Raw genomic sequence first — 25931 nt, 5'->3', positions numbered from 1 at the left:
CCCTTTGGTAACCATAAGTGTGTTTTCTATGTCTGTGAGTCTCTTTCTGTTTTGTAAATAAGTTCATCTGAGTCTTTTTTTTTTTGATTCCACATATAAGCGATTATATATATATATATATATTTAAAGGCAAGGTGGGTACTCACCTATTTGGTCTTCGGGGATCAGCGACTCGATGGGGGGGTCCAGCTCCGAGCTCTGGGACAAGTAGTTCTTCACCTGGGTCATGAACTGCCGGACGGTCTGCAGCAGGTCCGTGCTGGACACGTGGCACTCCTTGTTCTCCTGCAGGAAGCTCACATAGTCCTGCACCAGGCAGCCGAAGTAGGTGCGCTTGTCGCGGGCCAGCTCGGCGATCCTGCGCACCATGCGCTTCTCGGGGGTCAGGAAGGAGCTGAACACCCCGCTCATCTTGCGGAGCTGGGACTTGACGAGCTTGGGCAGCACGAAGGAGCTGTTCCTCTTCTTCTTGGACTTGATGGGGGGGGCCATGGTCTCCTGGTCGCTCTCCACGTCGTAGTCCTCCAGGCTGCTGTTGGTGTCCGCCTCGTAACCAAACAGGGGCATGCTGCGGTCCAGGTCCAGCGAGTCGGAGGAGGAAGTGGAAATGCTCATGTCACTCAGCCTCTGTCGGCCTCCGCGCCACGGGGCCCGGGATGGGGATGCAGGGGCGGCGGCGGGCCGGGCCCTTGTGCAATCCCGCGGGGCCTCCTCCTCCTCCACCGCCTCCACCGCCGCCGCCGGGGCTCCACCTGCGCCGCCGGCCGGGCCCGCCGCGGGCTCCGGGCGAGGCCGGCCGCCGATCAAGGTCTTGGCGCCGCCCTCCGCCTCGAGAAAAGACGCCTGCTTCTTGAGCCGGGGCGGAGGGACGGGGGTTGGTTTCGCTCCAAGCCGAGCTCCGTCGCCGTGTTGGTGATGGGCCACGGTTTCCGGCATGCTCGCGGGGGCCGCGGGCCCGGACAGCTGGGGGCTGCCGTGCACACTATTAATAGCGGGGGGCGGGGGCCGGGGTGGGGGGGACCGAGGCCTCTCCGTGCCATTCGCGTCGGGGGGAGTCCGGGTGCAGGGCCGCTTCGGGCCTCCGCCGATCTCCTGGCTGTGCACTTTGAAGAACAGAGGATTAATAAAGCACAGGGCTCCGTTGGTCTGGCTGCACTCCAGCTCCGAGGGCGTCCTGGTTTTTATAGAATGCACTCCATTTATAAGGCAGAGCTGACGCGAGGCAGGACCCACACCGTCGGAGGAGAGAGGCCTATGGGGAGGTGGAGGGTTTGGGGGTTTGTTGTCAGCTGGAGAGCTCCAAAAATCTGAAAGTCATTATCAGTGAACACAAGAATGTAAATACAGTGCACTCGGCCAGTCCTTCACAAAAAATCACGCTTGCCTGGCAATGCACAGCTTTGGAAGGGGAGGCGCTGCTACACTGGAGTGTGGTGTTTTTCTTTCTTTCTTTCTTTCTTTCTCTGTCTCTCTCTCTCTCTCTTTTTTTTTTTTAACTGCATTCCTTTACTGGAAAGGGTGGAAATGCTGCCAGGCCCAGCTGCCGGCTCGTGGGAAGGCTCCGGAGGCTTTTCACCTTCAAAGCCCTTGCGAGATGGCTTGGCCGTGGCACTGAGCCGGCCAGGCCTTTCCCCAGGTGAGGAAAAAGGAACTGGGGTGGTTACAGTGCGAGCCCGGAAAAGGCCATGGGACTCCCTACTTGCTCCTCAAAGACCAAGTCCTCCTCCTTTCTGATTCCTTCTCCCGGGGTGCCCTCCGCAGGGGGCCCGCAGTTCCCCTTTAACGGGCAGGACCAGCAGCTGGGGCTGGCGGACGTTACACAATCTGCCTGGGGTTTGACACATTCAGCATTAAAACCCAAAGGGAGGAAAAATACACTTACGGGTCCCATCAGCAAAAAACGGGACAGCCAGCTCATGCAAAGGTTAAGTGCAAGTTCGCCCGCCCATCTTTGTGGTCTGCTGCCCATCCTTCCCAAATCCTACAACCTCCTGGCCTTGGCTATTGATGCCCAGCACTCTTTGGAGTGGTGCACATCGCTGACTGCAGCCGTACTGCCTGGGCGCCCTTTGACAGACGGGTCTGTTTTCCACACAAATCGAGGGAGGCGGTGGTGGTGATGAACACCTGTTGTAATTTCCATCTGGAATAGGTTACTGTCTCTACACTTCTGCCTTGTTGTGTTTGCTGAAACTGTGTTTCTTTCCCGAGGGCCCAGAATGGCTGGTCACAGGGGCCTGGGGAGAGGCTGAGGCTGGGAGCCCTGGTCCTGCCCTGTCTGTGCTGTGAACATGCCTGACCTTGACTTGTGTCTCCCGCTTTCTCTCATCCTTCCTTCCCTCTAGGTCTGTGCTGTCCAATAGGGGAGCCAGCAGCCACCTGTGGCCAGTGAGCGCTTGAAATCCAGCTCATGATCAGAGGGGCTCCATTTTCCATTTATTTCAGGTAAATCAATTTGAATGTAAAAACTGACACTCAATTCGGTTACTGGGAAACTCTCAAGTATGTGAAACTTTATGTGAAACTACTTTTTCAATTGTAAATGTAACGAAATCTAAATACAGATCCATGTATTTCTGACAAAAATTTAGTGCCTGAATAGAGATGTGCTATAAGGGTAAAATACATACTGGATTTCAAACACTTAGCATGAAAAGAAGAAGGTAAAATATTTGATCAATACTTTAAAAAATAGGGATGATATATTGAACTAACATTGCAGATCACATTAAATAAATTGTAAAAATTAATTGCACCTTTAATTTTCTTTCATGTGGCTACTAGAAAATTTAAAGGTACACACTGGCTTGCCTTACATCTATTTCTACTGGCCAGTGTAGAGCAGCTCTCGCCTCCTTTGCGTCCTCCTTAGAGTCCCGCTGCCACTGTTGTAAGACTTTACAAACTTGGAACACTTAGTTCCCGTGTTATGTGTTCCTCCCATACAGACTAAACCTGGGGAGTGGGGGACAGGGAGGGACCCTATGCATCTTTGAACCCTTGCTGTGGGACATAGGGCCTGCCACATAGCGGACCCTCCAGAAAGACTTGTTGGACAAACAAATAAATGAGGTAAAGAATTTTTTAAGGCGCTGTCTCTTCACGAAATGGATAGGGTGCACATTGACGATTACACATTGAATATCTATTAATGAGACCTTATTTGCTTCTGGTGAGTGGCCACCAGAGCAAAGCTGTTTCTGCTTCGATCTTTGCAGGGCACAAGTGCTGTCCCCGATACTTCGGTCCTGGAGCCCTGGCACGAAGCACACACAGCAGGCTGACCACTGAGCCAGGAGTCCTGGGGATGGAGGTCACCAGAGGAAATGGAGACCTGGTGCATGTCCTCGAGAGGCCTGTAATCTAGTTGATGATCTGATCTTAAATTCAGGAAATGTTTTAAACTCTCTCCAAAGGTGTGTAAAACTCGGTGGCAGAGATGGCGTGACTTTCCAGCAGGGCCATTTATGCGGCCCTGATATTTTTACCTGGATTCTATTTCCCAATCCTGAAACCCAGCTGCCCGTCAGACAGGCCTCAGATGCATGTGGCAATTCTTCTGAAACAATCCAAGTTTCAGAGGGGAATGTGAATCTACCTCCAGGCTTCTCTATGCATTTTGTAGGCTCTCTTGGCAATGGTACCCGCTTCAGAACAAGTTCTTTAGATTTAGGGGCAAACTGGCCAAAGGAGGGACACATATATTTCTTATTTGCTGGGTCAAGTATCATAGTTTCTTAGGTCCTAGGAATCCTGGTACTTGCACTTCAGAATCCCAAACTCAAATACTATATACTGGTATATAAACTCAAATACTACGGCCTGGTTGTTCGTCTATCTGAAGACTGAAGCCCCCAAATCTTAAGAGAATTCCCCCTTCCCATCGAGGAGGAAAACATTTTTTGTGAAAGTTAAACCCACACGGGTTCCCCAGGGCAACAGAACCAAGAAGTGACACTGGGGGAGTGGTGTGTCCTGAGCCCCTGCCATCCACCGTCCGCCACGGGGCTGGGTTGAGGGGCATTGGCAAAGGGCAGGAGGGGAAGCGAGTGCCCAGCTGGCTGGAGTGAGGATGCAGAGCGGCGTAAAGGACGTGGCCCAGAACACCAGGGCCGGAACTGAGCAAGAGAGGAACTGAGACAGATGTTACTCTGGAAGCCTGCGCTGTCAAATTCCTCAAAGCACAGAAGTGCCATCAACACCGTGTGTTCCTCTAGAATAAAACTCATGCACGGGAGGTGCCTGCACTGGCTTTCCCTGTCCATCAGGCACGGCCTTTCCCCAGCAAGATGCCACAGAAGGGCAGGACCCATGACAGAGGTTCACCTTACCTTAAGACTTGGAATTTTGGGGAGCTCAAACTCATCGACGGGAGATGTGGGGAGAATTCGTGGGCTACTTGGGCAAACTCGGCACCTGCCTCTGACAGCTGGTTGGACGTTTGACTTAGAAAAAGACTCTCAGAAGGTGGGACTCAGGGCCTCATGGAGTTCTACCATGGAGATGAGGGTTGCTTTTTGATGCAACGATGTATCATCTGCCATTGGCTCTGCTCCATGCATTCACGTCAAGAGAAACTGGGCAGGGGCACCCACTTACTTAGTCCCAGTTGGGCTAGTTCTTCAAGCTGAGCCTCAGTCTTGGCTGTTGAAATGGCATAAGGCAACTTCAAGGTAAACGGCAGGACGTCCCTGATTTTTCAAAAGAGAGAATACATGTAATTACATGTCTTGTTCTGTCTCTTGCTTTCATTTCCATCCTAGAGATGTTTTAGCTTAAACTATTTATTTTTGTTTTAGTTTTTAATTGAAGTAGAGTTGACTTACGTGTTTCAGGTATACAGCAAAGTGATTCAGTTTTATACGTATATATTCTTTTCCAGATTCTTTTCCATTATAGGTTATTACAAGATACTGAATATAGTTCCTTGTGCTATACAGTAGGTCCCCGTTGTTTGTCTATAGCTTAAACTATTTCAGATGTCCTACACAGACATCACAGCATACCCAACCAGACTCGTCTTTACTGATAGGACTGTGAGATCACTACTCCTGCCTGCGTTAACACACGCAGGACAGGCTGAGAGACAAGCCCGCATGGTTTCAGTATTTGCAGCGAGGACCAAATTGCCTTCCTGGGTAGCTAAGCCGTATCTGGAGTTAATATCAGAATCGCTAACTATGTTGCTGGATCCATCATACAAATAACACATTAGGTATTGATTTGCTAGATGCTTTGAATGTTGGGCCCCGACTCCCTGGGCAGGAATGTGTGATCCTAAACCAAAATGTATTACCCCCACTGCCTTACGCACGGCAGATTCTCAATGAATGTCTGTTGGTTTTATTTGTGACGTGTTCCAGCTACAGCCCATGCATTGTCCTTTGTGTGCTGGGGACAAAACTCCCTCTTGAGTCTTAAGGTAGTGCTTCTCTAACTGGAATGTGCACCTGAATCCCTGGGGGGGTCTTGTGAGGCTGCACTCTGACTCAGCAAGTCTGGGGGAGGCCGGAGGTTGGGCATTTCTGTCAAGCTCCCTGACCCTGGGCCATGCTTTGAGCAGAAAGGCAAATCTAAAGGACCTCATGTGACAATCCTGCCCCCAAGCAGCATCGCGCCATGTGTAGACCAGGAAACACATGCACTGCAGCATCACGGACCAGCAGGCCCAAGAGGAAGGAGCTGGGCGGGCACCAGGGTCCTGCTGCGGCCAGGGCATAGCGTCGCCACCATGACCTCCTGCTTTCTCCGAAAGGGCAGAGGCAGACTTAAAAAGCACTTGTTCATCTTCATGCACAAGGGTTAGGATCATGCTCTAAGCACTGATGAAATCTTCACGGGGCTCAGCACAGGGCCTTGCCTGACACAGACAGGGAGAGAATGTGTTTTGAATAAATGGATGAATGAATATGCAATGACAAGGGTGACTTATCAGAAAAGGACTTATTTTTTTTCAGTGGTGGTACTGGTGTTACAAAGAAAGAATTCATTCATCCATCCAGCAAAGTCTATGGTCATCTGTGATATGCCAGGTGCTGGGAACAAAACAGACAAAGTCCCCACCTGCACAGAGCTTCACTCCAGCGGACGCCAGCAGACGGAGAACAATCAAGCAATTCATAGAATACACGAGAAGGGGATGTGCCCCATGGGTAAAAGTAAAGCACAAAAGGGGAAAAATAAAGAGGGTTCAAGTGTGAGAGTTGGCCAGGGAAGGCCCCGTGAGCAGGTAGCATTTTGACTGAAGATCTAAAGGTGGCCAGGAAGTAAACTATGAGGGAAAGAACATTCCAGGCAGAAGGAGCGGCAGGTGCAAAGGCCCTGGGGTGGGAGAGGGTCTGGCATGTATGAAGAACAGCAAGGAGACCCCCATCCCCAACACCCGCCCCACCCCAACCCCCCCGTGGCTGGGGTGGAGAACGTGAGGACAAAGCTCGGAGCTCCTGCCTGTGTTTTGTCAACACAAGATGACCTGAAGATTTCCACTGAAGAAAATAACTATACAAAACAACTAGTTTACGGTAAGATTGGGCAACACTGTAGGCTGAATCAGATTAAATCTGGATGACTGGAGACTTTCGGAGCCCTTGAGGCTGTTGACAATGAATAACAAATTAGTAAGGTTTGTTACTAAGGTTTGTTACACGAGGGCTCACATAAATGCTAGGAGTTGGCAGTCGGGAGGCTCCTCTTTCTTGGGGTATTAAGCCCGGGTCACCTCCTGCTTCCAGGAGACCCTTTCATCTGTCCCCAAACATTGTGAGCACCTCGTCCACTTGCATCTGTTCTGGATGAAGCAGGTGGAGCGTCAGGGGATGCAGCGTTTGTGTAAGAGCTGCTGCCGGACCCAGGAGAGGCCATGGCCCTGATTATAATGTTAAATGAAGACTATTGAGACCAGAATTTTGTAACGCCAAAGCATCATGCAAATCTGTATTTCCATGGCTGTACCCACTGAATGAAAACCTAACTTTCTTTAGGCAATTGGGAGGAAAGCCACACATAACAAAACCAACCTACGTTTATTTTAAGGTTTTACTTTGCCCAATGCAGTACCTAGAGCCTAAATATTGCATAATTGGTTTGGGTTTTCCTTAATGAGAGATGACAGGAAACCACACCTGTCATGGGTGGTTTTAGGCTTTCATCTACTAGAAAATTAGATGTTGTGTGTGAGTACTCTCCCCCCGTGTCAGCCAAGGGCATGACACAGCCTCTCCTCTCTCTCTCTCTCTCTCACACACACACACACACACACACACACACACACACACACACACACACACACAAGAGGGGGCGCCTCCTTCTCACCTAACCCTGGTTCTAAAACTTGCATAACAGACAAAATAAAGCCATCTTCTGTATAAACGTTTCACTCAAGAGTTTTAATGCATGCATAAGCTAGATTTCTTTCTTTAATTTTTTTTACTCTATATGTCATATCTCTAAAGAGGAGGAGACTAAATATTAATCACAAAATGTCAACGTAGGGATTTGCCTGTGAGCATCTTGTGTTGGCATCATGCTTTGTGGGTCACCAAGGCTTATAGGTACTCTGTCCCCTTCAGTCACCAAGCGACTCCAGACAGCGGCACTTAGTTTACAGTGACCACCGAGGGGAGAGATGGTATCTTTCATGCATGGCTGCCAAATCCTGTTTTATAGGTGGGATGATCTTTCACAACAACGGCAGGCTCGTCAAGAAGCAAACTGTAACGTGCAAATGTTGGCCAGCCTCACCTCTGACCGTCATGCCAGGGTTGACAGTCACTCCCAGGGGCTGCCGGGCTCACGACAGGGCAGATGTGCATCCCTGGGGATGTGAGGGCTTCTGCACTGCCCTCCTCGCTTTGGGCGGACTTCCTCACACAGGTGAGGGCTCCTGCCCACACCCTGGCAGGTGGCGGCCCCTCCAGGGCACTCACAGGGCTCTGGTCCCATTCTGGAGGAAGCCCCCCCCTTCTTCCTGCTGGGCTCCCCCTCTGGAAGTGGCCCCCCCCCCCCCCCCCCGCTCAGGCCACTGACTGCAGCTTCGGCTGGCCTGGCCTGGGGACCTCCAGGAGTGGACAGCTTGGTGCCTACCCTCCCCCCAACCCCCAAGGATCTAGCCCGTCTCTGCTCTATCGGCTGTGACAGATACACAAGAAAAGCCAAGGAGGCCAACTGAGCCAGGCTACCTGAGGGGAGGCAACATCGACCACTGCAGACAATGAGTTTTGAGCCTCATTCATGGAAAGAACCCTTGACTTGAGAAACTGGGATGGCTCACAGAGCCAAAGAAGAAAGCCTTCCCCAACTTGCACTCTCCTGACACTCGTTAACATCGGGATTTGGGGCTTGGCTTCATGTAGACTGAAACAGTCCCTTTAGTTACAAAAAAGACAGGGGTACCCAGCGGGCCTGAAGGAGACCGATGCAAGATTTATGGGCTGGTTGAAGGAACCACATTTCTAGATGAACTGCATCCACTGGGGGTTTTTCAGAAACATTATCAGGGACCTTTAAACGTTACACGTTTGCATCACGGGTCCCTTTCTGCGTGTGCGTGTTATTTTACACTTAGAGGGGCTGGGCTAGTCATTCTGATCTTAAGCCTGGCACAGGGGCCCTGGTGACCCTCTCACCTCAGGGGCCAATCCTTCCAGGGACATTCAATAGGTGACAAGCCTTCCAGAGCCCTGCGCCCGGGACGAATCAAGAAACCCAGGGGCTGGTGATAGTGCACACGCCTAGCAGGGGCTTGAAATCGGGAGACGAAGAGGCCTTACCTGCTGATGCAGTAGAAAGCAATGAGCCGGAATAAATCCGCAAAACTGATTCCTGAGCCTTCCAGGGAAAAGGCTGGAAAAGAGAGAGTTTGGAAACCAGCTGAGTGTCCCTGAGCGCATCCTGGGAAAGGAAAGGCCCTCAACGTTGGATGTTGCCTGCTGCGAGGGCAGAAGCATCTCTGTGCTCCCCGACCGACTCCCGCACGGCTGATGGGAACCAGCTGTGCGGTCGCCAGACACAGGCCAGGGGAGGGGTTGGGGGCCTAGAAGTCTGGCCCCTGACTCATTGGAGCACGTGCTCCAGTGCCTGGTAAACAGACCAGCGCAGACTCAAATGACACAGCTATCTTTTTTTAAAGTTTGGGACGCAAAGCTGGGCAGGGTCAAGGGGCCAGACTGGCTGGAGTGAGAGGCCATCAGGAGACAGGGCTTGGGGGACACCAAGGCCCCACTGGCCCTTGACCCTCCCGGGCCGGACCTCCTGGGTCACAACCCTCTTTGCCAAAACGGGCCACTTCTGGTACAGACACAAGGCAGACAAGGAGCTCGAGGCTTGGAGGATAACACGGGGTTCTCATAAATCAGCTTTGACTTCAACTCTGTAGGAAAGATTCTAAAATTCATTTACTTAGCCCCTACCCACTCCCACCGCCACCACCAAGCGTGCAAACGTGCAAGCGTGCAGGAAATATTCTGGCAAGACGGTGTACCATTTCATACATCTTCTAGATGATGCAACAGAGAGCGGCTTGACTTCAAAAACTCACGTATTTGCCAACCACTCCTCACTCCCTCTTTGCCAAAATGCCACCCCTGCAGCCATTCTTCCAGCAACATTCCAAAGAGCCTCAGCTGTGTGAAGATTTCCTCATTTCCTCAATCAGACGAGTTTCTCTCCCTTCCATAGCCTCATTTATTTTGCTTATTACTTGCTTACGTTGTATTATGTCGCTTACTATTTCTGTAGCACCCCGAACACATCTATACCTCCACACATATACCACGAGCGACAGACAGACAGACACAGAAACAGAAACACACACACATGTGCACCACAATTTCGTGAGTTAAGTAAAAGGGAATGGACTTGGGGTAGGTTAACCTCTCTGAGCCTCGGTTTTCTCATCTGTAAAATGGACCATAATTGTACTTCCCTCGTCTCCCAGAAGGATAGTAGTGGGAAGTGCAATTTTTAAAAAAAATATAGTAACTTAGGGTCTTCCCTGGTGGTCCAGTGGGTAAGACTCCACGTTCCCAATGCAGGGGGCCCAGGTTCAATCCCTGGTCAGGGAATTAGATCCCACACACATGCCGCAACTAAGAGTCCGCATGCCGCAACTAAGGAGCCGGCGCAACCAAATAAGTAAATAAATAAACATTTAAAAAAAGGGAGTAACATGTGAAAGAAGTCTACACAGATATGAGGTGGTACTTATTATGAAACACACTGTCCAGATGTTATGACAAAATATCTTATGTTTTTAAAGCCAGTTCTTCCTCTCTCAGTGCACCTCAATTTGCAGAGAAGGTAGACCCTGGCCGGGAAGGGGAACCGGTGGGACTGAGGCCTGGTGGTAATCAGTCATAGGCAGGTTAATGCTTTGCTCAGACTAGCTCTTTCAGCCACTTTAAGTCACCTGGAGAGGACTAGGGAAGTGATAAAAGTCTTTACAAAATAGGGAGGAAAATTGTTCAGCCAGGGAGGGACCTCAGGTGAACAAGGAAAGTTTAAAGTACAAACACTAACTGTACTTATTGCGGGAGGGGAAGGAGGGATTTGCAGGCTAACTTATCATGGTTAACTTTGGCTGTTAGAAAGGATTTAAAAACCACTTCAGGGACTTCCCTGGTGGCGCAGTGGTTAAGAATCCTCCTGCCAATGCAGGGAACACGGGTTCGAGCCCTGGTCTGGGAAGATCCCACATGCCGCGGAGCAACTAGGCCCGTGAGCCACAATTACTGAGCCCGTGAGCCACAGCTAACTGAAGCCTGCGCGCCTAGAGCCCGTGCTCCACAACAAGAGAATCCACCGCAATGAGAAGCCCACGCACCGCAACGAAGAGCAGCCCCCGCTCGCCACAACTAGAGAAAAGCCCGTGTGCAGCAACGAAGACCCAATGCAGCCAAAAGTAAATATATAATTAAAACAAAAAACAAAAAACCACTTAGATATATTACTTCTTGGCTAGCTGAGCTTCAAAAGCCAACTCAGAATCACCTTTCTTCATTTAATATTTAATTCATTGCCTTTCAGATGGTGGGTTTGAAATCTACCTTCTGATTCCCTCCTAATGTAAATAAACCGGCGGATCATGAGCCAGGTTCAGTGACTGCTCAGATGACTTTGCACGTGGAAGCTTTTCCCTGAAGCCAGGGACCTTGGGAGAGGCCTGGAGGGAAAACATCACGGGACCTGAGGCCAGTCATACATCACAGAGAGGCTGCTCCAGAAACACCTCCTCCAGACCCAGTTAATGACTCCTGGGCTCAGCGAGACTATGAACTCTGGGCTGAGTGGAAGCCAGTATCTGCCCTGAAATTGGTCTCAGGACCTTCGGCGCCTTCAAAGGCAGGGACTGAGGCTTGCTCAGGTTATAACGAGAACCTGGTCTCCATCATCTTATTGGACAGTTGACCAGCATCCAAACTCGCCTTCACACCTCAGCTTGCTCACCTGTGGCTCAGTGAAGCCTTCCCCTTGGGGGTGTAGGTCCATCTTCTGATTGCTACTGGGGGCCTGGCAGGACAGCAGGACTGTTTGTTCCCTTTTCCATTGAAAACTTGGCCTTCCAAGATTTCGGATTTCCAATGACCATGGTTCGGCAGAAAGAAACCAACACCCCTGACCACTGTCCCTCCAAAACTTCAGCCAGTCCATTTTTCCAAAGGGCTAGATTCTGCCTACGATCAGCTGCCTTTCATAGCACACTGAACAGTGATGGCCTAGAGGGAACATGTCCCCTCAGGGACTATTCACAGAGCTGTGTAGACACACTCTTTGGCGTGAGAGCCCATAAAAAGGCTCAGTTGTGCAGCCCACCCTGCAGCTTAGTCATCAGCAAACCTGGGGACCACACCCTGCATAACTGGGAAGACGGTGAGGAAACCAGCCTCTGTTAGGCCCCTGCCATAAGCCAGGCAGTAGAATGCGAACCTTGCACACAAGTTGTGTAACTGAACTGTTAACACTATACAGATAAGAAAACCGAGGCTCTTAGGGTAGGTTACCTGCCCAGTCATCCTGGGGACAAGCGATAGCGCTGGGACACAGACCCACGTCTGTCCGTCTCAAAGTGCAGGCTCTCTCCTCTTCTACTTGCTCAAAGACCCCAGGCCCTCGTGTCACCGGGACCTAACCATCCATTGACCACTTACTGTATGTGCTTTCCTTTATGGCAAATTCCTTGAGTGGGGCTCCAAATTCACAGGGCAGGCGAAGGGAGAGGACTTTCTTCTGCATTTTGGTGGATTTACGAACCAGGAAGATCTAGGGGAGGGAAAAAAATATTCAAGCTTAGGAAACATCTCAAAGGCTGGGACCTGGACATGTGATTACCTGCACACCCAGCATCCATGAGTGGAACCCCTCTCGTAGCCGAACTACACGGCTTAAAGCAGAACACTGCTGCCATGGAAAGGGGTGATGAGCAAGCAGGCCACAGATGCCCTTCTTTGGTAACTGGCCTCAGGAGAATCCCACTTTCCCTTTGACAAAACCTTCTCCGTGAGGCTAAGTGTGCAAAAGCATTTTCAGTCTGGTGACTGCTTTACAGCTCACGGTACATATTCTCTAGCCTGTGTCTGATAAAGGCATGCTGGTTGACGAACCCTAAATTTCTAGACACAGGTAACATGGCTAAGCCATAGGTGGTGAATTAGAAGTTCTTTGGCTAATTTGGCTTATGGGTGTATTTAAGATAGAAATCTGAATTTGTTGCCAACAGTGAAAAAGCACAAGGTTTTTTGTTTTTCACATTAAAATCCGAATGTCTAGCTTCTCTTGGAAAATGAGATGGTAAGGCAAGACCAGGCATGGCCACATCTGCTGGAGCTGAAAATGGCAACTTCCCTTGGGAGACAGGTAGCTTGGGCTCTGAGGTTCGCCACAGCCAACACTGAGGTTGGCGGTCCTAACTTTACTCCTGACTCGCTTCACTTTATGACAGCTCCCTCCAGTTCCAAATAATGTCTTTAGATGTATGTTTAAAGCCACCCAACTCCCGGTGCTGATCTCAGGAGACCATCCTATCCTCTGTCACTGCAGAGGTGAGTATGCCGCGTGCTGCTATGCAGGCCATGCACTGCACAACTCCAGGGGGCGCCATCTACTTAGACAACAAATCAAATGGCACTCCCTGGAGTTTGCAGGGTGGTGATCCGCTGCGTCCTTGTTCCCTCCTGGGATACATGAGCCTTCTCCAAGGATCCCATCCTGTCCTGTTTCTTTACCTACTTCTCTTTCCTCTGCATTTGGATACCTACTCTCTCCTGCTTTTCTACAGCCTTTTATTTTTTCCACCTAATCTTCATTTCTTTCTCAATGTCCAGTCAATAGCTCCTAAGATGAGTTTTTGGGGAGGAGGGGTAACGGGAATTGGGTATCTGGTAAGGAGACAGGAAGATCTTAAGTTCCCTCTTTTTTCCCAGCACCCATAGGGAGGCAGCCAAAAAATTTGCCAGCTCTGGGAGTCAATGGCTCTGGGTCACCCTAAAGCTTAAGCAGGTGTTTCCTCAATGCTATCGTGTTGAGTAAAAGCCCCAAAGTACTGGTGCGAGGTAGCTGCTGGTTGGTGGAAAGAAGTATCGCTCCCTTAGAGAGGTGGGATCTCCTTGAGCCTTGGGGTCAGGGAGGGCACAACCTCTAAGCTGTATCTCCTGAACGTCTGAAACCTTAGGTCAACAGTTGGCAAAGCATGGCCTACAGACCAAATCCATCCTGCTGCTTGCTTTCACAAACACAGTGTTATTGACATACAGCCTTGCTTCTTGGTTTATGTACTGTCTATGGCTATGGCTGCCCTACGATGGCAGAGTTGAGTGGCTGTGACAGAGACTGTATGGGCTACAAAGCCCCAAATAGTGACACTCCGACTCTTTATAGAAACAGTTTGCCGGCCACTGTCTTAGGTTGTAGATGAATCAGGGATGGTGGCGTCCCAAGGACCAGATGCCACCAGAGCTGGTCTTTCAAATCTCTCTCCTTCACACACCTGCCCTTCCTTCTCTTCAACATCCTCACTTCTCCTGGTGAACCGTGGCCTCTCCCGTCCTCACCCCGCCCTCGGCCTGCCCCACCCCGTCAGGCAGGTCCTGCCCAGGGCTCAGGTAGGTGGAGAACCTTCTGCCTGACTTGCTCCCCATCAGGTCTCAGCAGGAATGGACGTGCCTGACTCCAGAAGCGGGGACGGGCAGGGAGGGGAATTGTTGCCTAGCAACATGGCAACCTCCCTCTTTGGAATTTTTGCAGAAATACAGGAGCAGACAACTCAACCTGAAAAAAGTGGGGGCCTCACAGAAGGGGGTCCTGATCATATCGACCAAAACCAAGGGCAACAACCCGGCATGCTGGCCAAGGAATTCTCTGCAGAGATGATCGAATACTGTGCTTGTCACCCTGAGTGTGTTCCAACAGAGGACTTAGTCCTTCTGCTTCTGTCAGATGAGAAACAAAGACTCACAAGTCAAAAAGTGATAACTGACAAGCTCTGGCTGATAGGAAACTTAAAAATTTATTTTTGTGCCCAACTGTTACAACATTCTTCAGCCAGCTACCGAAGGAATTTTCTCCTTGCCTCTCCATCTATTTCTTAGTTTCTATCTCTTGTTGTGTGTTGTTTCCAGTATTATTTTATCTGTGATTTACTGTATTTATCCTTGTTTTGGAAGTAGACATTGTACACAAGCACTGTCCAGTAGAACTTTCTATGATGGTGGAAATGGTCACTACTTTGCGCTATCCATCCAATATGGTAGCCACCAACCCCTGGGACTAGTTAGCCTTTAAAATGCAGCTAATGCCACTGAGGAACCAAATTTTTTATTCTATTTTATTTTATTAATGTAATTTAAATAGCTACATGAGGCAAGTGGCTACCATGTCAGGCAGCACAGGAAATACCTACCCATCACTGAATAACATTTTCTGAGAAACTTCTATAGCGTCATGGAGTGGGCTTGAGTAAGATGAGACTGGTCTTGGGTAGGGGGGAGCTGAAAAAACCCAACTGGACTTTGATTTGTCCCTGAGACAATCCAAGGAAAGGAGGATCACACTGACAGCCAGAGCAGACAAGACTATGGACATGGAACTTTTGAAGACTGGGTCGCACGTTAGATGGTTGGGCCCTGGCAGGGTTCCCAGGCTCATACTGAAAGGAAAACCACAGGGGCAACTGAGGACCCCACAACCAGACTTATCCCCAACGTCAGATCTCCAGAAGGCAGGCCCAGGGCCTCCAGCCAGCGGCCCCTCCTCAGGACCCAGGTGCCTGGTTATCCTGCAGACCTGGGTACACATGGTCACCAGGCAGAGGAAGGCAGAAAGACAAATCATGTCATGAAGGGCTCTGTTCCTGGGAGCTGCCTCTATAATTTCCAGAATTTCTCTGCACTGGAACGAGGTACACACCGGGAACCGTGCTCCCTGCAGGCTGGGAAGAGCTCTCTGGAACTCCACGTCTTTCTCTTTAAGGAAGCGGCAACCCTGCCCGCCTCCACCTGCTTTCCCGCTTCTGAGTCTTACCCCCGGAGGCTGTGCCCGTAGGACTCCTGCCGCCTCGTCTTCGCTCAGACCCAGCTGCAGCCATATGGGGTGGGTGTGCAGGAGCCGGTCCAAGACGCTGAGCCTGTTGGACAGGCTGTCGTAGCCAGAGTCCCGGGGACAGGTCTTCACATCCTTTTCCTCGGAGTAGCCATCGTCCTTGTGTCTCACCATGCTAGGAGAGAGAATTGGCAGGGGTCAAACGACTGCGGCACGATCCCCCGCACAAGGACAGCATTCCTCGGTCCCCTAGGCGGGGCCGTCCTGTCATCACCACCTCCTTTGCCTTCCCCTCCAGGCTGAAAGCTTTCCGGGGGCAGACACCAAGCTCTATTTCACTCTTCATCTCTAACGTTACAGACAGTACTCAACAACACTCAACACACCCAACCTTCTACTTCTAACCCAGTTTTCACAAGGTTCTAAACATCCTAAATGCTGTTTACTCTTCTGCCATAGAACATTTCTTACTTTGAGCCAAACACCCTAAATGCTAAATTCCATATGGTAACCATGAAGTCAAAAGCACGACCAGGCAAGCGCTAAAAGCAAACACACACTCACGCACACTCATCTTGTACCCAAAGAACTGGATTTCGTTTCTTTCCAGGCACTTTCATTTTCATTACTATATTATTTCCAATAGAAACCCACAGTTGAATGGTGTGTTGTGCTATTCATAAAATCATATGAACATTATTCATAATTGCCATACATAAAGTGGAAACATCCCAAATCTCCATCAACTAAAGAATGGGTAAATAAAATGTGGTATATCCATACAATGGAATTTTATTCAGCCATTATAGTCATTCATTCTTTTTATAAATGAGGCACTGATCCATGCTACGAAATGAATAAACCTTGAAGACCCCACGCTAAGTGAAAGAAGCCGGACACAATAGTGTACTGATTCTACTTATATGAAATACCTAGATTAGGTAAAAACATAGGGACAGAAAGATTAGTGGTTGCCGGGGATGGGGAGCGGCGTGGGGTATATCATGACTGCTAGTGGGAATGGAGGTTCTTTCGAGGTAATGAAAATGTTCTGGAATGAGGTGAGCTCATGGTTGTACAACTTTGTGAAATACTGAAAACCACAGAATTGCATGGCATGTGATGAGATCTCAAAAAAAAAAAAAAATTGGACTTCCCTGGTGGCGCAGTGGTTAAGAATCCGCCTGCCAATGCAGGGGACACGGGTTCGAGCCCTGGTCCGGGAAGATCCCTCGTGCCACGGAGCAACTAAGCCCGTGCGCCACAACTACTGAGCCTGCTCTATAGAACCCACGAGCCACAACTACTGAGCCTGCATGCCACAACTACTGCATCCCGCGCGCCTAGAGCCCGTGCTCCACAACTAGAGAAGCCACCGCAATGAGAAGCCCGCGCACCGCAGCGAAGAGTAGCCCTCGCTCACCACAACTAGAGAAAGCCCACGTGTAGACCCAACACAGCCAAAAATAAATAAATTTATAAAAAAAGATACCATATTGATGTCCGTCATCTCCCTTGGCACCCAACCCTAACCCTGTTATTGAGTATTTAATCCCCATTCTACAAATGAGGAAACTGAGCCCCAAGAAGCTCCTGAGCTGTCCAGAGTAATAAACAGCCATGAAATGGCAGAGGTAGAAATTCAAGAGGTCTGGTGTTCCTCCAACTTTGCAAGTAACAGGTGAGATCGTGAACACAGGATGGCTTGTATCCATGTGGTGTCTACTGTTGGCCAAACCTTTATAAATATTTTCTCATCTATTCCTCATGGTAGCCCAGAAAGGAGGTGCCAGGATCCCAGTTTTCAAAAAGAGGACCAGGAGGCTCAGGTTGCTTGAGGAACCTGCCCAAGGGCAGGCCTCTGTCGAGAGAGGGTGGAGACCCCTGCCCGAGGCTGCTTAAGCTCTTGGGTGTCTTCCCCTCTACCACGCTCAGAGCTCTCCATGAGCTGGTCATCAACATGGTCCTGGAACAGCCAGTGGGACCACCAGGCCTGACCATCCATGTCTGCACGGCCAAGTTCAGGTGGGTACACACCATCTTCAAATGTCTGCACCCAAAGAGAGCCAAATGTGTGGCCTGGAGGAAGGCTTTAACAGTGAGGAAGGCTTTAACTTGAACTCAGACCCTGACCATCCACGTCTGCACGGCCGAGTTCAGGTGGGGTACACAACATCTTCAAATGTCTACACTCAAAGAGACCCAAATATATGGCCTGGAGGAAGGCTTTAACAGTGAGGAAGACAGGTGGTGGGTCTGAATGAAGGGGAGGGGGGGAAAGGAGGTGTGTCACCCCCACGTGGACCACTCCACCCCTAAGAGGAAGCCCACCTAAGTGAACATTTTGGGGCGTGCAGGCTCAGAAACAGCCCCCCACGATGACAGCACGAGGGCCGCCAGAGACCACCTCCCCACCCTTTCCATCACCTCTTGACTTGCTCCAGATCTAAAGAATCTCGTGTTCCCATTCAAGATTTACATCTCCTCTGCTCTCAAATATGTGAGTGTTTTTCTTTACCGCTGCTGCACTTTTCCAGATGGGACCATCTGTGCCCAGAAAGGGCAGTTCCTCATTCTGGAAATGCCATTCCAGGGCCTTCAGGTATTTTGAAGTGAATCTTTGCAGCTCTAGGAACAAACTCTTCAAAATGAAGCTGGTGTTAAAATTCCTTTCCCATGAGGTAATGCAGGCAACTTTACAGCAGTGATTTTTCACCCCTGGCTGCCCATGAAAATCGCCTGGGGAGTTTCAATTTTTTTGATGGCTAGACTGCACCCCCAGATCAAACAAATCAGACACTTTGGGGCAGAACTGCAGACATCAGAATGGTTTAGGTTCCCCAGGAGACCCCAGGGCACAGCCAAGTTTACGACCATTGCTTTGCATCAGCACTTGAGCCTGGGTGAGAAATCTCCTGGGGGGTGTGAAGCCACACTTCCTGGTTTCAGCCCCAGATATTCTGATTCTGCAGGTCCGGGGTAGGCCTAGGATTCTGCATTTGTAGCAGGTTCTGGGGTAACTCTGATGCTGCCAATCCCAGAACTTGAGTAGCACGTGCTTGAGACCTAAGAGCAAAATATGCACTTGAACTCAGACCCAATTAGGTTTTTTTTTTTTTTGGAGGGGAGGGGAGACCGGTAACAAGCCATTGAAAGAGTTCTGGGAACTCTAATAAAGACATATTTCAGCCCTGCCGTCTCAAGTTGGTGATATTTTACCAAGACCAAATTCTACCACTTGTAACACAGCAATCCTGACACTCATGTGCTGAGAGTTGACACTTCTTCCTTCCTTAGAAGGGCCCATCCTGCTCAAGTTGTTAAGAAGCTATACAGCAGAAACTAACACAACACTGTAAAGCAATTATACTCCAATAAAGATGTTTAAAAAAAAAAAAGAAATATAAGAGTGAGAGAGATCCCCACCCCCCCCCCCAAAAAAGAAGCTATAAAGCCTTTGTTCTGACAACCGACCTCACCTTTAAAAACCACGGCCCAGACAGGAAGGCGGTGAATAAGATTCATGGGGCCTCATAAGGAGCAACCATAAATTAGACCTTGTCTTTACAAATGACTAAGCTCATGCTTGTCCCGCTTATCGGGGACAAGCCTTGGGAAAGAACTAATGAGGGAAATACTGAAACTGTAGTGGATGCTGTTGGCGCCCTGCCCACCTAGACCCCCTTTACCAACCGGGCATCCATGCCCCTGCTGCTATGAGTGCTGGCTGCCAAAAGCTCACATCTGCCCCCTTCTCTGGACAACCCAGGAAGCTATGCCCTCCCCTGGGAGCAGACGCACTGCTCATGGACACACTGATACAGAGTGTAGGACAGGGCTTCTTGCCTCAAGGTGGAACGCGTCTGGGGTGCTAGTCCCACTTCAGAGCTCCCTGAGGGGTCAGGCAGAGGCAACACCCCTGCTGACCCCACATCTTTGCCTGGCTTCCTCCCCATCCCATCCTATAAGCCCTGTCTCTGGCTCTGTTTCTAGAGAATCCAACCCAAGAAAGAACCTGATGAGATGAATAGAACCATGATTTCTAAGACAGATGTCTGCATGGAAATTGTGAAGGTGGGCAAAGGATGAGTGGCTTATAAAAGATAAACCACGGAGTAGGAGACTCAGGAGATGGTCACAGTGGGAAGGCTGGCACCTGAGACCTGGCCAGATCCCTTTTTAAGCTTTGTCTGAAAGTGGCAAATAACATCTCATGAATGGATGTTAATGAAAGACTTAGGAAACAGAACGTTCACAGCCTTAAAATATCATCCCATGGATTCCTTATCCTGAAGAGGAGAAGATGACCTGACAGTGGAGGAACCTAGGAGACATCTCCCTGACCAAGCGATCAGGGTCAACATCTCCAGCACCTGACATGGTACCTCTGACCTCTGATGCTCTGAGAAGGTTATAACACCACCTAGTCCTCCGGCCCCCAAATGTATTTAACCTGAATCCACATGGGAGGAAACAGACAAATCCAAATTCAGGGACTTCTGCAAAACCACTGGCCTGAGCTCTTCAAAATGTCAGTGTGGTGAAAGATTATTTAAAAAAAAGAAACTGTGGGTTACTGTAGATAAAAGGAGACTAAACAGATGTGACAACCATGTTGAGTGCACGGAATTGATCACATACGGCCTCAGAATAAAAAGCAGCTATAAAGAACAGTTGGGGGCTTCCCTGGTGGCGCAGTGGTTGAGAATCTGCCTGCCAATGTAGGGGACACGGGTTCGAGCCCTGGTCTGGGAAGATCCCACATGCCGCGGAGCAACTAGGCCCGTGAGCCACAATTACTGAGCCTGCGCGTCTGGAGCCTGTGCTCTGCAACAAGAGAGGCCGCGATAGTGAGAGGCCCACGCACCGCGATGAAGAGTGGCCCCCGCTTGCCACAACTAGAGAAAGCCCTCGCAGAAGAAACGAAGACCCAACACAGCCATAAATAAAATTAAAAAAAAAAAAAAAATGAGGTAGGCTCATTTCATCTTAAAAAAAAAAAAAAGAACAATTGGGAATATCTGGAAAGGGTATATATTAGATAACACTGTATTGATATTTAATCTCCTGACTGTGGTAGCTTTATTATGGTTATGTAGGAAAATGTTCTTGTTCTTAAGAGATGCATACTGAAAAATTTAGAGGCAAAGTGTGAAAATGTTAGAAATTAAGTACCAAATGATCAGCCCCTCATGCCCTTCCACCCCCTCAAAAAAAGGGAAAAATACAGAGGTAAGGAAAATGTGGTAAAATTTCAACAACTGGTGAGTATGGGTGAATAGTACTCTTCTTGCAGCTTTTCTGCAATTTGAAATTTCTCAAAATAATAGGTTGGGGAAAATGGGATGGGAAAATATACAGCATCTCACTGGGCTTTTATGAGCGTAGGATTCATTTATTTATTCAACTATTACTACTATTTCCAAGTGTCTAGGCCCACTTTCATGGGGAGATGAAGCTCAATCATGGATTCAGTGAGACCTGCACCCACATGTGAAAATACTGGGCAAAGCACAGAATGCCCCACAAACCTAAGGTGCCTCCAGGGGCAGAGAACAAACACTGGAAAACTCAGACAGTATGTGCTCCCATTCCAACCAACCCGGGCCTCAGGGCTCTACAGCAGATGGGTGGCAACTACACCCGCTCTGGCGGGGGCAGGGCTCTCTAACATTCTGGTCACACTCAATTTAAGACTCTTCAGAGTGTGGGATGTGAGTGGCCTTTCCACTTGGCTGTGTTCCCGTCATTCCCGGGACCAGGCGTTGGTAGCCTAGGCAGGTGCAAGAAAAAGTGATGGCAGCCCGCGCATCCTAATGCAGGACGGGCAGAAAGACCTGATCACAGAATCAGATTCAGCTCAGAGAAACCACAAACTTGCAGCAGTGTCCCCAAGGGATGCTTTCTTGTCCTCCTAATCCAGAACCCCAGAGGACGGCCCAGTTCATTGAGGCAGCTTCTAAGGTCCAGGGTCTAAACCAAAGTATATTCAGAAAGGCTCCCTTGTCCCTCCCAGTACACCACTCCCTCTCCCCAGCTCCAGCCCAAACAACACATTACTTTACAGTTAAGTCTTTTTTTTTCAAATAAAGACAGGCAATTAAGAAAGCAATACATAAAATACAGGAAACTTTGACGTGAAGTTGTTTCAGTGCAGTCGATACTCTCGACAACCTTCTGTATCCAAGAATCCTAGCTCAGCTGTTGAATAGCAGAAATGAACTTTAAGGGAACTAGATACAAGGCAAAATGCCCAACTGTTCCTCTCAACAAGGGTGGCACACGTCCATCTGGCGAATGGGTCTCAGCACGAGTGCAGTGCTCTGGAGGGCTCTGTCCTCAGTCAGGACATGGGGACAAAACAAGTATACAGAAAAAACAGAAAGCCCTCCAAACCTTTCCTGTGTGCATTAGAAACACATCATGGAGCTGAACAACTACATTTTTTAAATGGATAATTTATATCAATACCTACGATAAGATGTACTTGATTAGTTTTTAAGGACAAAAGCTATTTCAATTAAATATTTTAAATGTGCTAAGACTTTTCCTTTCTAGAGCAGAGTGTCATATCACAGTTCAATGAGAAAAGAGACAGGTTTAGTCGATTAACAACTTCAGAAAACCTCTCGTAGAATGAATGGCAAGTGCCCTGAGGAATTATATCTATATAATTATATGATATATATATAAGGTGGGCTCCCAAACCAGATTCCATGGCTCCCTGGCTCGCTCTGTGTGTTTGCATGGAAGAGAGCAATGCACCTTTGCACAAACCCTATCCCATCTACCTTGGAATTCGCTACCTTTGCAATCTCCTTCATGGAAAAGCCGGCCTTATATTTTGACTAGGTTTTCTGCTTTGCCTCTACTAACAGAACTAGTGGGCTCTGTAAGTTGAGTCATGTGGAGACATGTGGATGACTAAGTCTGCAGGATTATTTGCAGGAAGGATTATCACAACCCCTTAAAGTACACCTTGGCTTTCGGCCTTTGTCCCCTTCTTCCCTACTCCTCAATTCCTTGCCCCACGCACCACCCTTGATCTCCTCTATCAGGCTTTACAAAAGGCAGTTCTCTTCGTGGAAGCAGTGCCCTGCCCACTGTGCCTGCTCTTTTCAGGCCAATCCTGGCGTTGGATGTGGCGCTGAGTAATTCACAAGGGCCGCCTCGTGGGATCTGAAGGGGTGAGAGACAGGCTCTACCTGGGTCTTACCTCCCAGGCCCTACCCGGATTTCCAGCAAAGATAACTCTCAGGGAAGACTCAGAGCTCTTCCTGCAGCCCGAGGGCTGGTTCCCTGAAAGTCACCAGTGGACCTTCCAGACCTTTAAGAAAACTAATAGTTTTTCCTTGCTTACACTGTAAAGGCCTAATAAACAGTCAGAGGATGAATCAAGAGAAACAGATGGGGCTGACTATTATCAATAAGATGCTAACATCGTCAATAAAACAAAACAAAAACAAACAAAAAACAAGGGCAGAGCCCAAGGTTCCAAGTTGCTTTTGCCTAGGACTTAATTATGGCTTAAGATTCATCTCATTGCCTATTTGCCTCACATAAAGAGCTGAAGTCCTGCTACAAAGCAAAGAACTCAAAAACAAAACAAAACCCTACCTGTTAGGATAGAATAATTTTGATATTTTATAACTTTTCAATGGTTTATTAAAAGTTGACAGTAATTCCAAAAGAGTGCTGGATACACTAAGGTAGTACATGGAAGCACAGTTTTTATTTTAATGTCCAGTATTTAATATAATAGTTACATGTATTTAGTGTAATTCCCAATTATGGTGGGGATATTTACTTTTTTCCCCATTTTTTATTGTGGAAAAATACACATGACATAAAACTTACTATCCTAACCATTTTTAAGTGGTATTAAATACATTCGTATTGTTGTACAACCATCAGTACTGTTAAAAAAGAAACAACAGGTCCCAAATGGAGTCACTTGTGCTGAGCTCATCAAAACTTACTACCTAACCTAAGCACGGTTTCAACCTTCCCCAGGAATGTGACCTTTAACCAGCCAGCTTGAAATTTCCTTGTAAGCACTAATAATATATTCAGCCTGAGAGACCCCTTCCTTTCCCTTAGGAGGGTGACCTTGCCAAAAACAACGAATTCTTTGCTAATAATTTCATGTTTCCATTTCCTCTCTACCTTAAAAAACCTTTCCTTTTCTGCAGCTCGAGGGAGCGTCTTTCTCCTGGCTAGATGGGAGGCTTCCTGATTTGAGAATCGTCCAATAAAGCCATTCATGCTCAGAACTGTTTTCCTCTTGCAAATCTGAAGCTCTATACCTGTTAAACAGTAACTCACATTCCTCCCTTCCCCCTAGTCCCTGGAAACCACCCTCTACTTTCTGTCCCTATGAATTTCACGACTCTAAATACCTCATATAGGGACTTCCCTGGTGGCGCAGTGGTTAAGAATCCGCCTGCCAATGCAGGGTACACGGGTTCAAGCCCTGGTCTGGGAGGATCCCACGTGCCATGGAGCAGCTGAGCTCCATGCACCACAACTACTGAGCCTGCGCTCTAGAGACCGCAAACCACAACTACTGAGCCCACGTGCCGCAGCTACTGAAGCCCATGTGCCTAGAGGCCGTGCTCCACAATAAGAGAAGCCACCACAATGAGAAGCCCACACACCACAATGAAAAGTAGCCCCCGCTCACCGCAACTAGAGAAGGCCTGCGGGGAGCAATGAAGACCCAATGCGCCCAAAAAATAAAATAAATAAATAAATAGATAAATAAATAAATAATACCTCATAAAAGTAGAATCACGTGGCACTTGTCTTTTCATGACTGGCTTATTAAATTTATTTTAAAATAAATGTAACAAGTGAGTCCATTTAAGGAAAAATATGAGGTAGATGAAGAGTAAAGATGGTACATGAATAAGTGAAAAATCGTGGCACAATCAATGAAGCTTGGGCTGAGACAGTTCAAATGAGACAAGAATATTTTTTCCGTATTAATCTTCACAAACCCTTCTCTTAGTTTCAAGGGGGAAGGTCATCCTGAGAAAAGCATCTATTTGCCCCTGCTCAGCCCCCTCCTTGCCCACGTTCAAGCTGTCCTTGAGTGTCCATAACTGACTCCGACCCGCCTGTCAAAACCAGGCTCAAATCCTGTCCCCAGCGCCCCACCCCCCGACCCGGGCTCCTGTGGCTGTGCTGAATTCCTTCACCCACTGTTTATATGCCTCTGGGGTGCTCACCCCATTTTACTCTGTATCACACGTATGTCTTTCTAGACTGACTTCATCCCTTGGCCATACTCAGGCCTAACCCTGGGCAGGCGTGGAATAAATGCTTGCTCTGGGCATGACGGGGATGGGGTAGGAGGTTGATTCCTTGGGAGGGAGAAAGGGGAGAAGCTCAGTGGGCAAAGAGGAGTGGGGGACCCTGGGTCTCCATAGCTTCCGCCTGGGTCCCCACTGCACATCCTCTGACTCAGGCCTGTCCTCAGCCAGGCCCCGACAATAGAATCTGGCCACTGGTTCCTGTCTCAGGAGACAAAGGGTTCTTGTCTCTGTGTTTACCAGGAAATGGGTGGGGAGGGGAAGCAGAATATGCCACCCCAAAATACGCCACTTTAGCAAGTGGATTGTTTCAAGTTGAAGACTCAGCCCAACTGACTCAGAGAGAGCTACCTTCCCCTTAACTGCCTGAAAGAACTTGGATAGAGGCCTGGCCAGGAAGAGAGCTACTGGCAAAGGCGACCTTCCATAACAGAAAGACTTCTCTGCATCGCAGACACCTGTTTGCCAACACGTGCTCCTCTCACCTTCCTGTGAACTGTCTTCTCCTCTTTGAAGCCCCAGATCCCGAGCCCTTTCTTAGCTCAGGATGGCACAGAAGCCTTGTTTTCCTGACCGGCTTTGGGTTTCACGCCTTTGGGGCCCCTTTACGTACAAAATTTGTTTTTCTCCTGTTAAGGTCTTATGTCGATTTAATTACTAGATCAGCTATAGAAGCAAGAGGGTAGAAAGGAAAGTTTTCCTCCCCTACAGCTGCAAAAATCACCACAGCCAGCAAGAGCCCCCCTGGCCTCTGGCCATCTCAGGGCCTGGGGCGAGAAAAGAAGCAGCCCAAATCCTTCCAGGGCGACAAATCCAAACTTTTAGCAGCTCTGTCCTCACTGCTCGTGTGTTTCCCTCATGGACACCCCATCCAGCCTCCCATTGAGCAGCAAGGGGTAGGCTTTGGGTGTAAAAGTCATTGCTGAGTTTTGGTCTAGAATTGTACTTCCACGCCCGTCAGACAAAGGGCATTGGTGCTAAGTTCTCCAATCAAGGCCCCCAAATACAGAATGCCTTCCCCACCACTGGGGATGAGACTTAGAATTCCAACCAAAGTGGCTGGATGTGCCCCAGCTGGTTGAGCACAGG

The 25931-nt window shown here is 48.9% G+C and overlaps 1 protein-coding gene and 1 long non-coding RNA gene across 6 annotated transcripts in view; one reads left to right on the top strand and one right to left on the bottom strand.

The window, feature by feature from the left end:
* Positions 1–25931, bottom strand: part of RIN2 (Ras and Rab interactor 2) — a 226810-nt gene that overhangs the window by 24859 nt on the left and 176020 nt on the right. For all 5 annotated transcript variants that reach the window (XM_057529593.1, XM_057529597.1, XM_057529592.1 and 2 more), the window contains 5 exons: positions 15511–15703; positions 12144–12255; positions 8769–8841; positions 4600–4691; positions 147–1307 (listed from right to left, as the gene is read on the bottom strand). In XM_057529593.1, the coding sequence (XP_057385576.1) occupies positions 147–1307; positions 4600–4691; positions 8769–8841; positions 12144–12255; positions 15511–15703 (1631 nt within the window). The remainder of the gene's footprint in view (positions 1–146; positions 1308–4599; positions 4692–8768; positions 8842–12143; positions 12256–15510; positions 15704–25931) is intronic.
* LOC130704912 (uncharacterized) lies at positions 742–4838 on the top strand. The gene is made up of 4 exons (XR_009005471.1): positions 742–874; positions 1518–1636; positions 2346–2445; positions 3219–4838. It is a non-coding gene; the product is annotated as an uncharacterized LOC130704912 (long non-coding RNA).

This window comes from Balaenoptera acutorostrata, chromosome 15, assembly GCF_949987535.1.
Source record: "Balaenoptera acutorostrata chromosome 15, mBalAcu1.1, whole genome shotgun sequence".
Taxonomy (NCBI): domain Eukaryota; kingdom Metazoa; phylum Chordata; class Mammalia; order Artiodactyla; family Balaenopteridae; genus Balaenoptera; species Balaenoptera acutorostrata.
The sequence above is the reverse complement of the archived record's forward strand: the minus strand, read 5'-3'. Positions and strand labels throughout refer to the sequence as shown.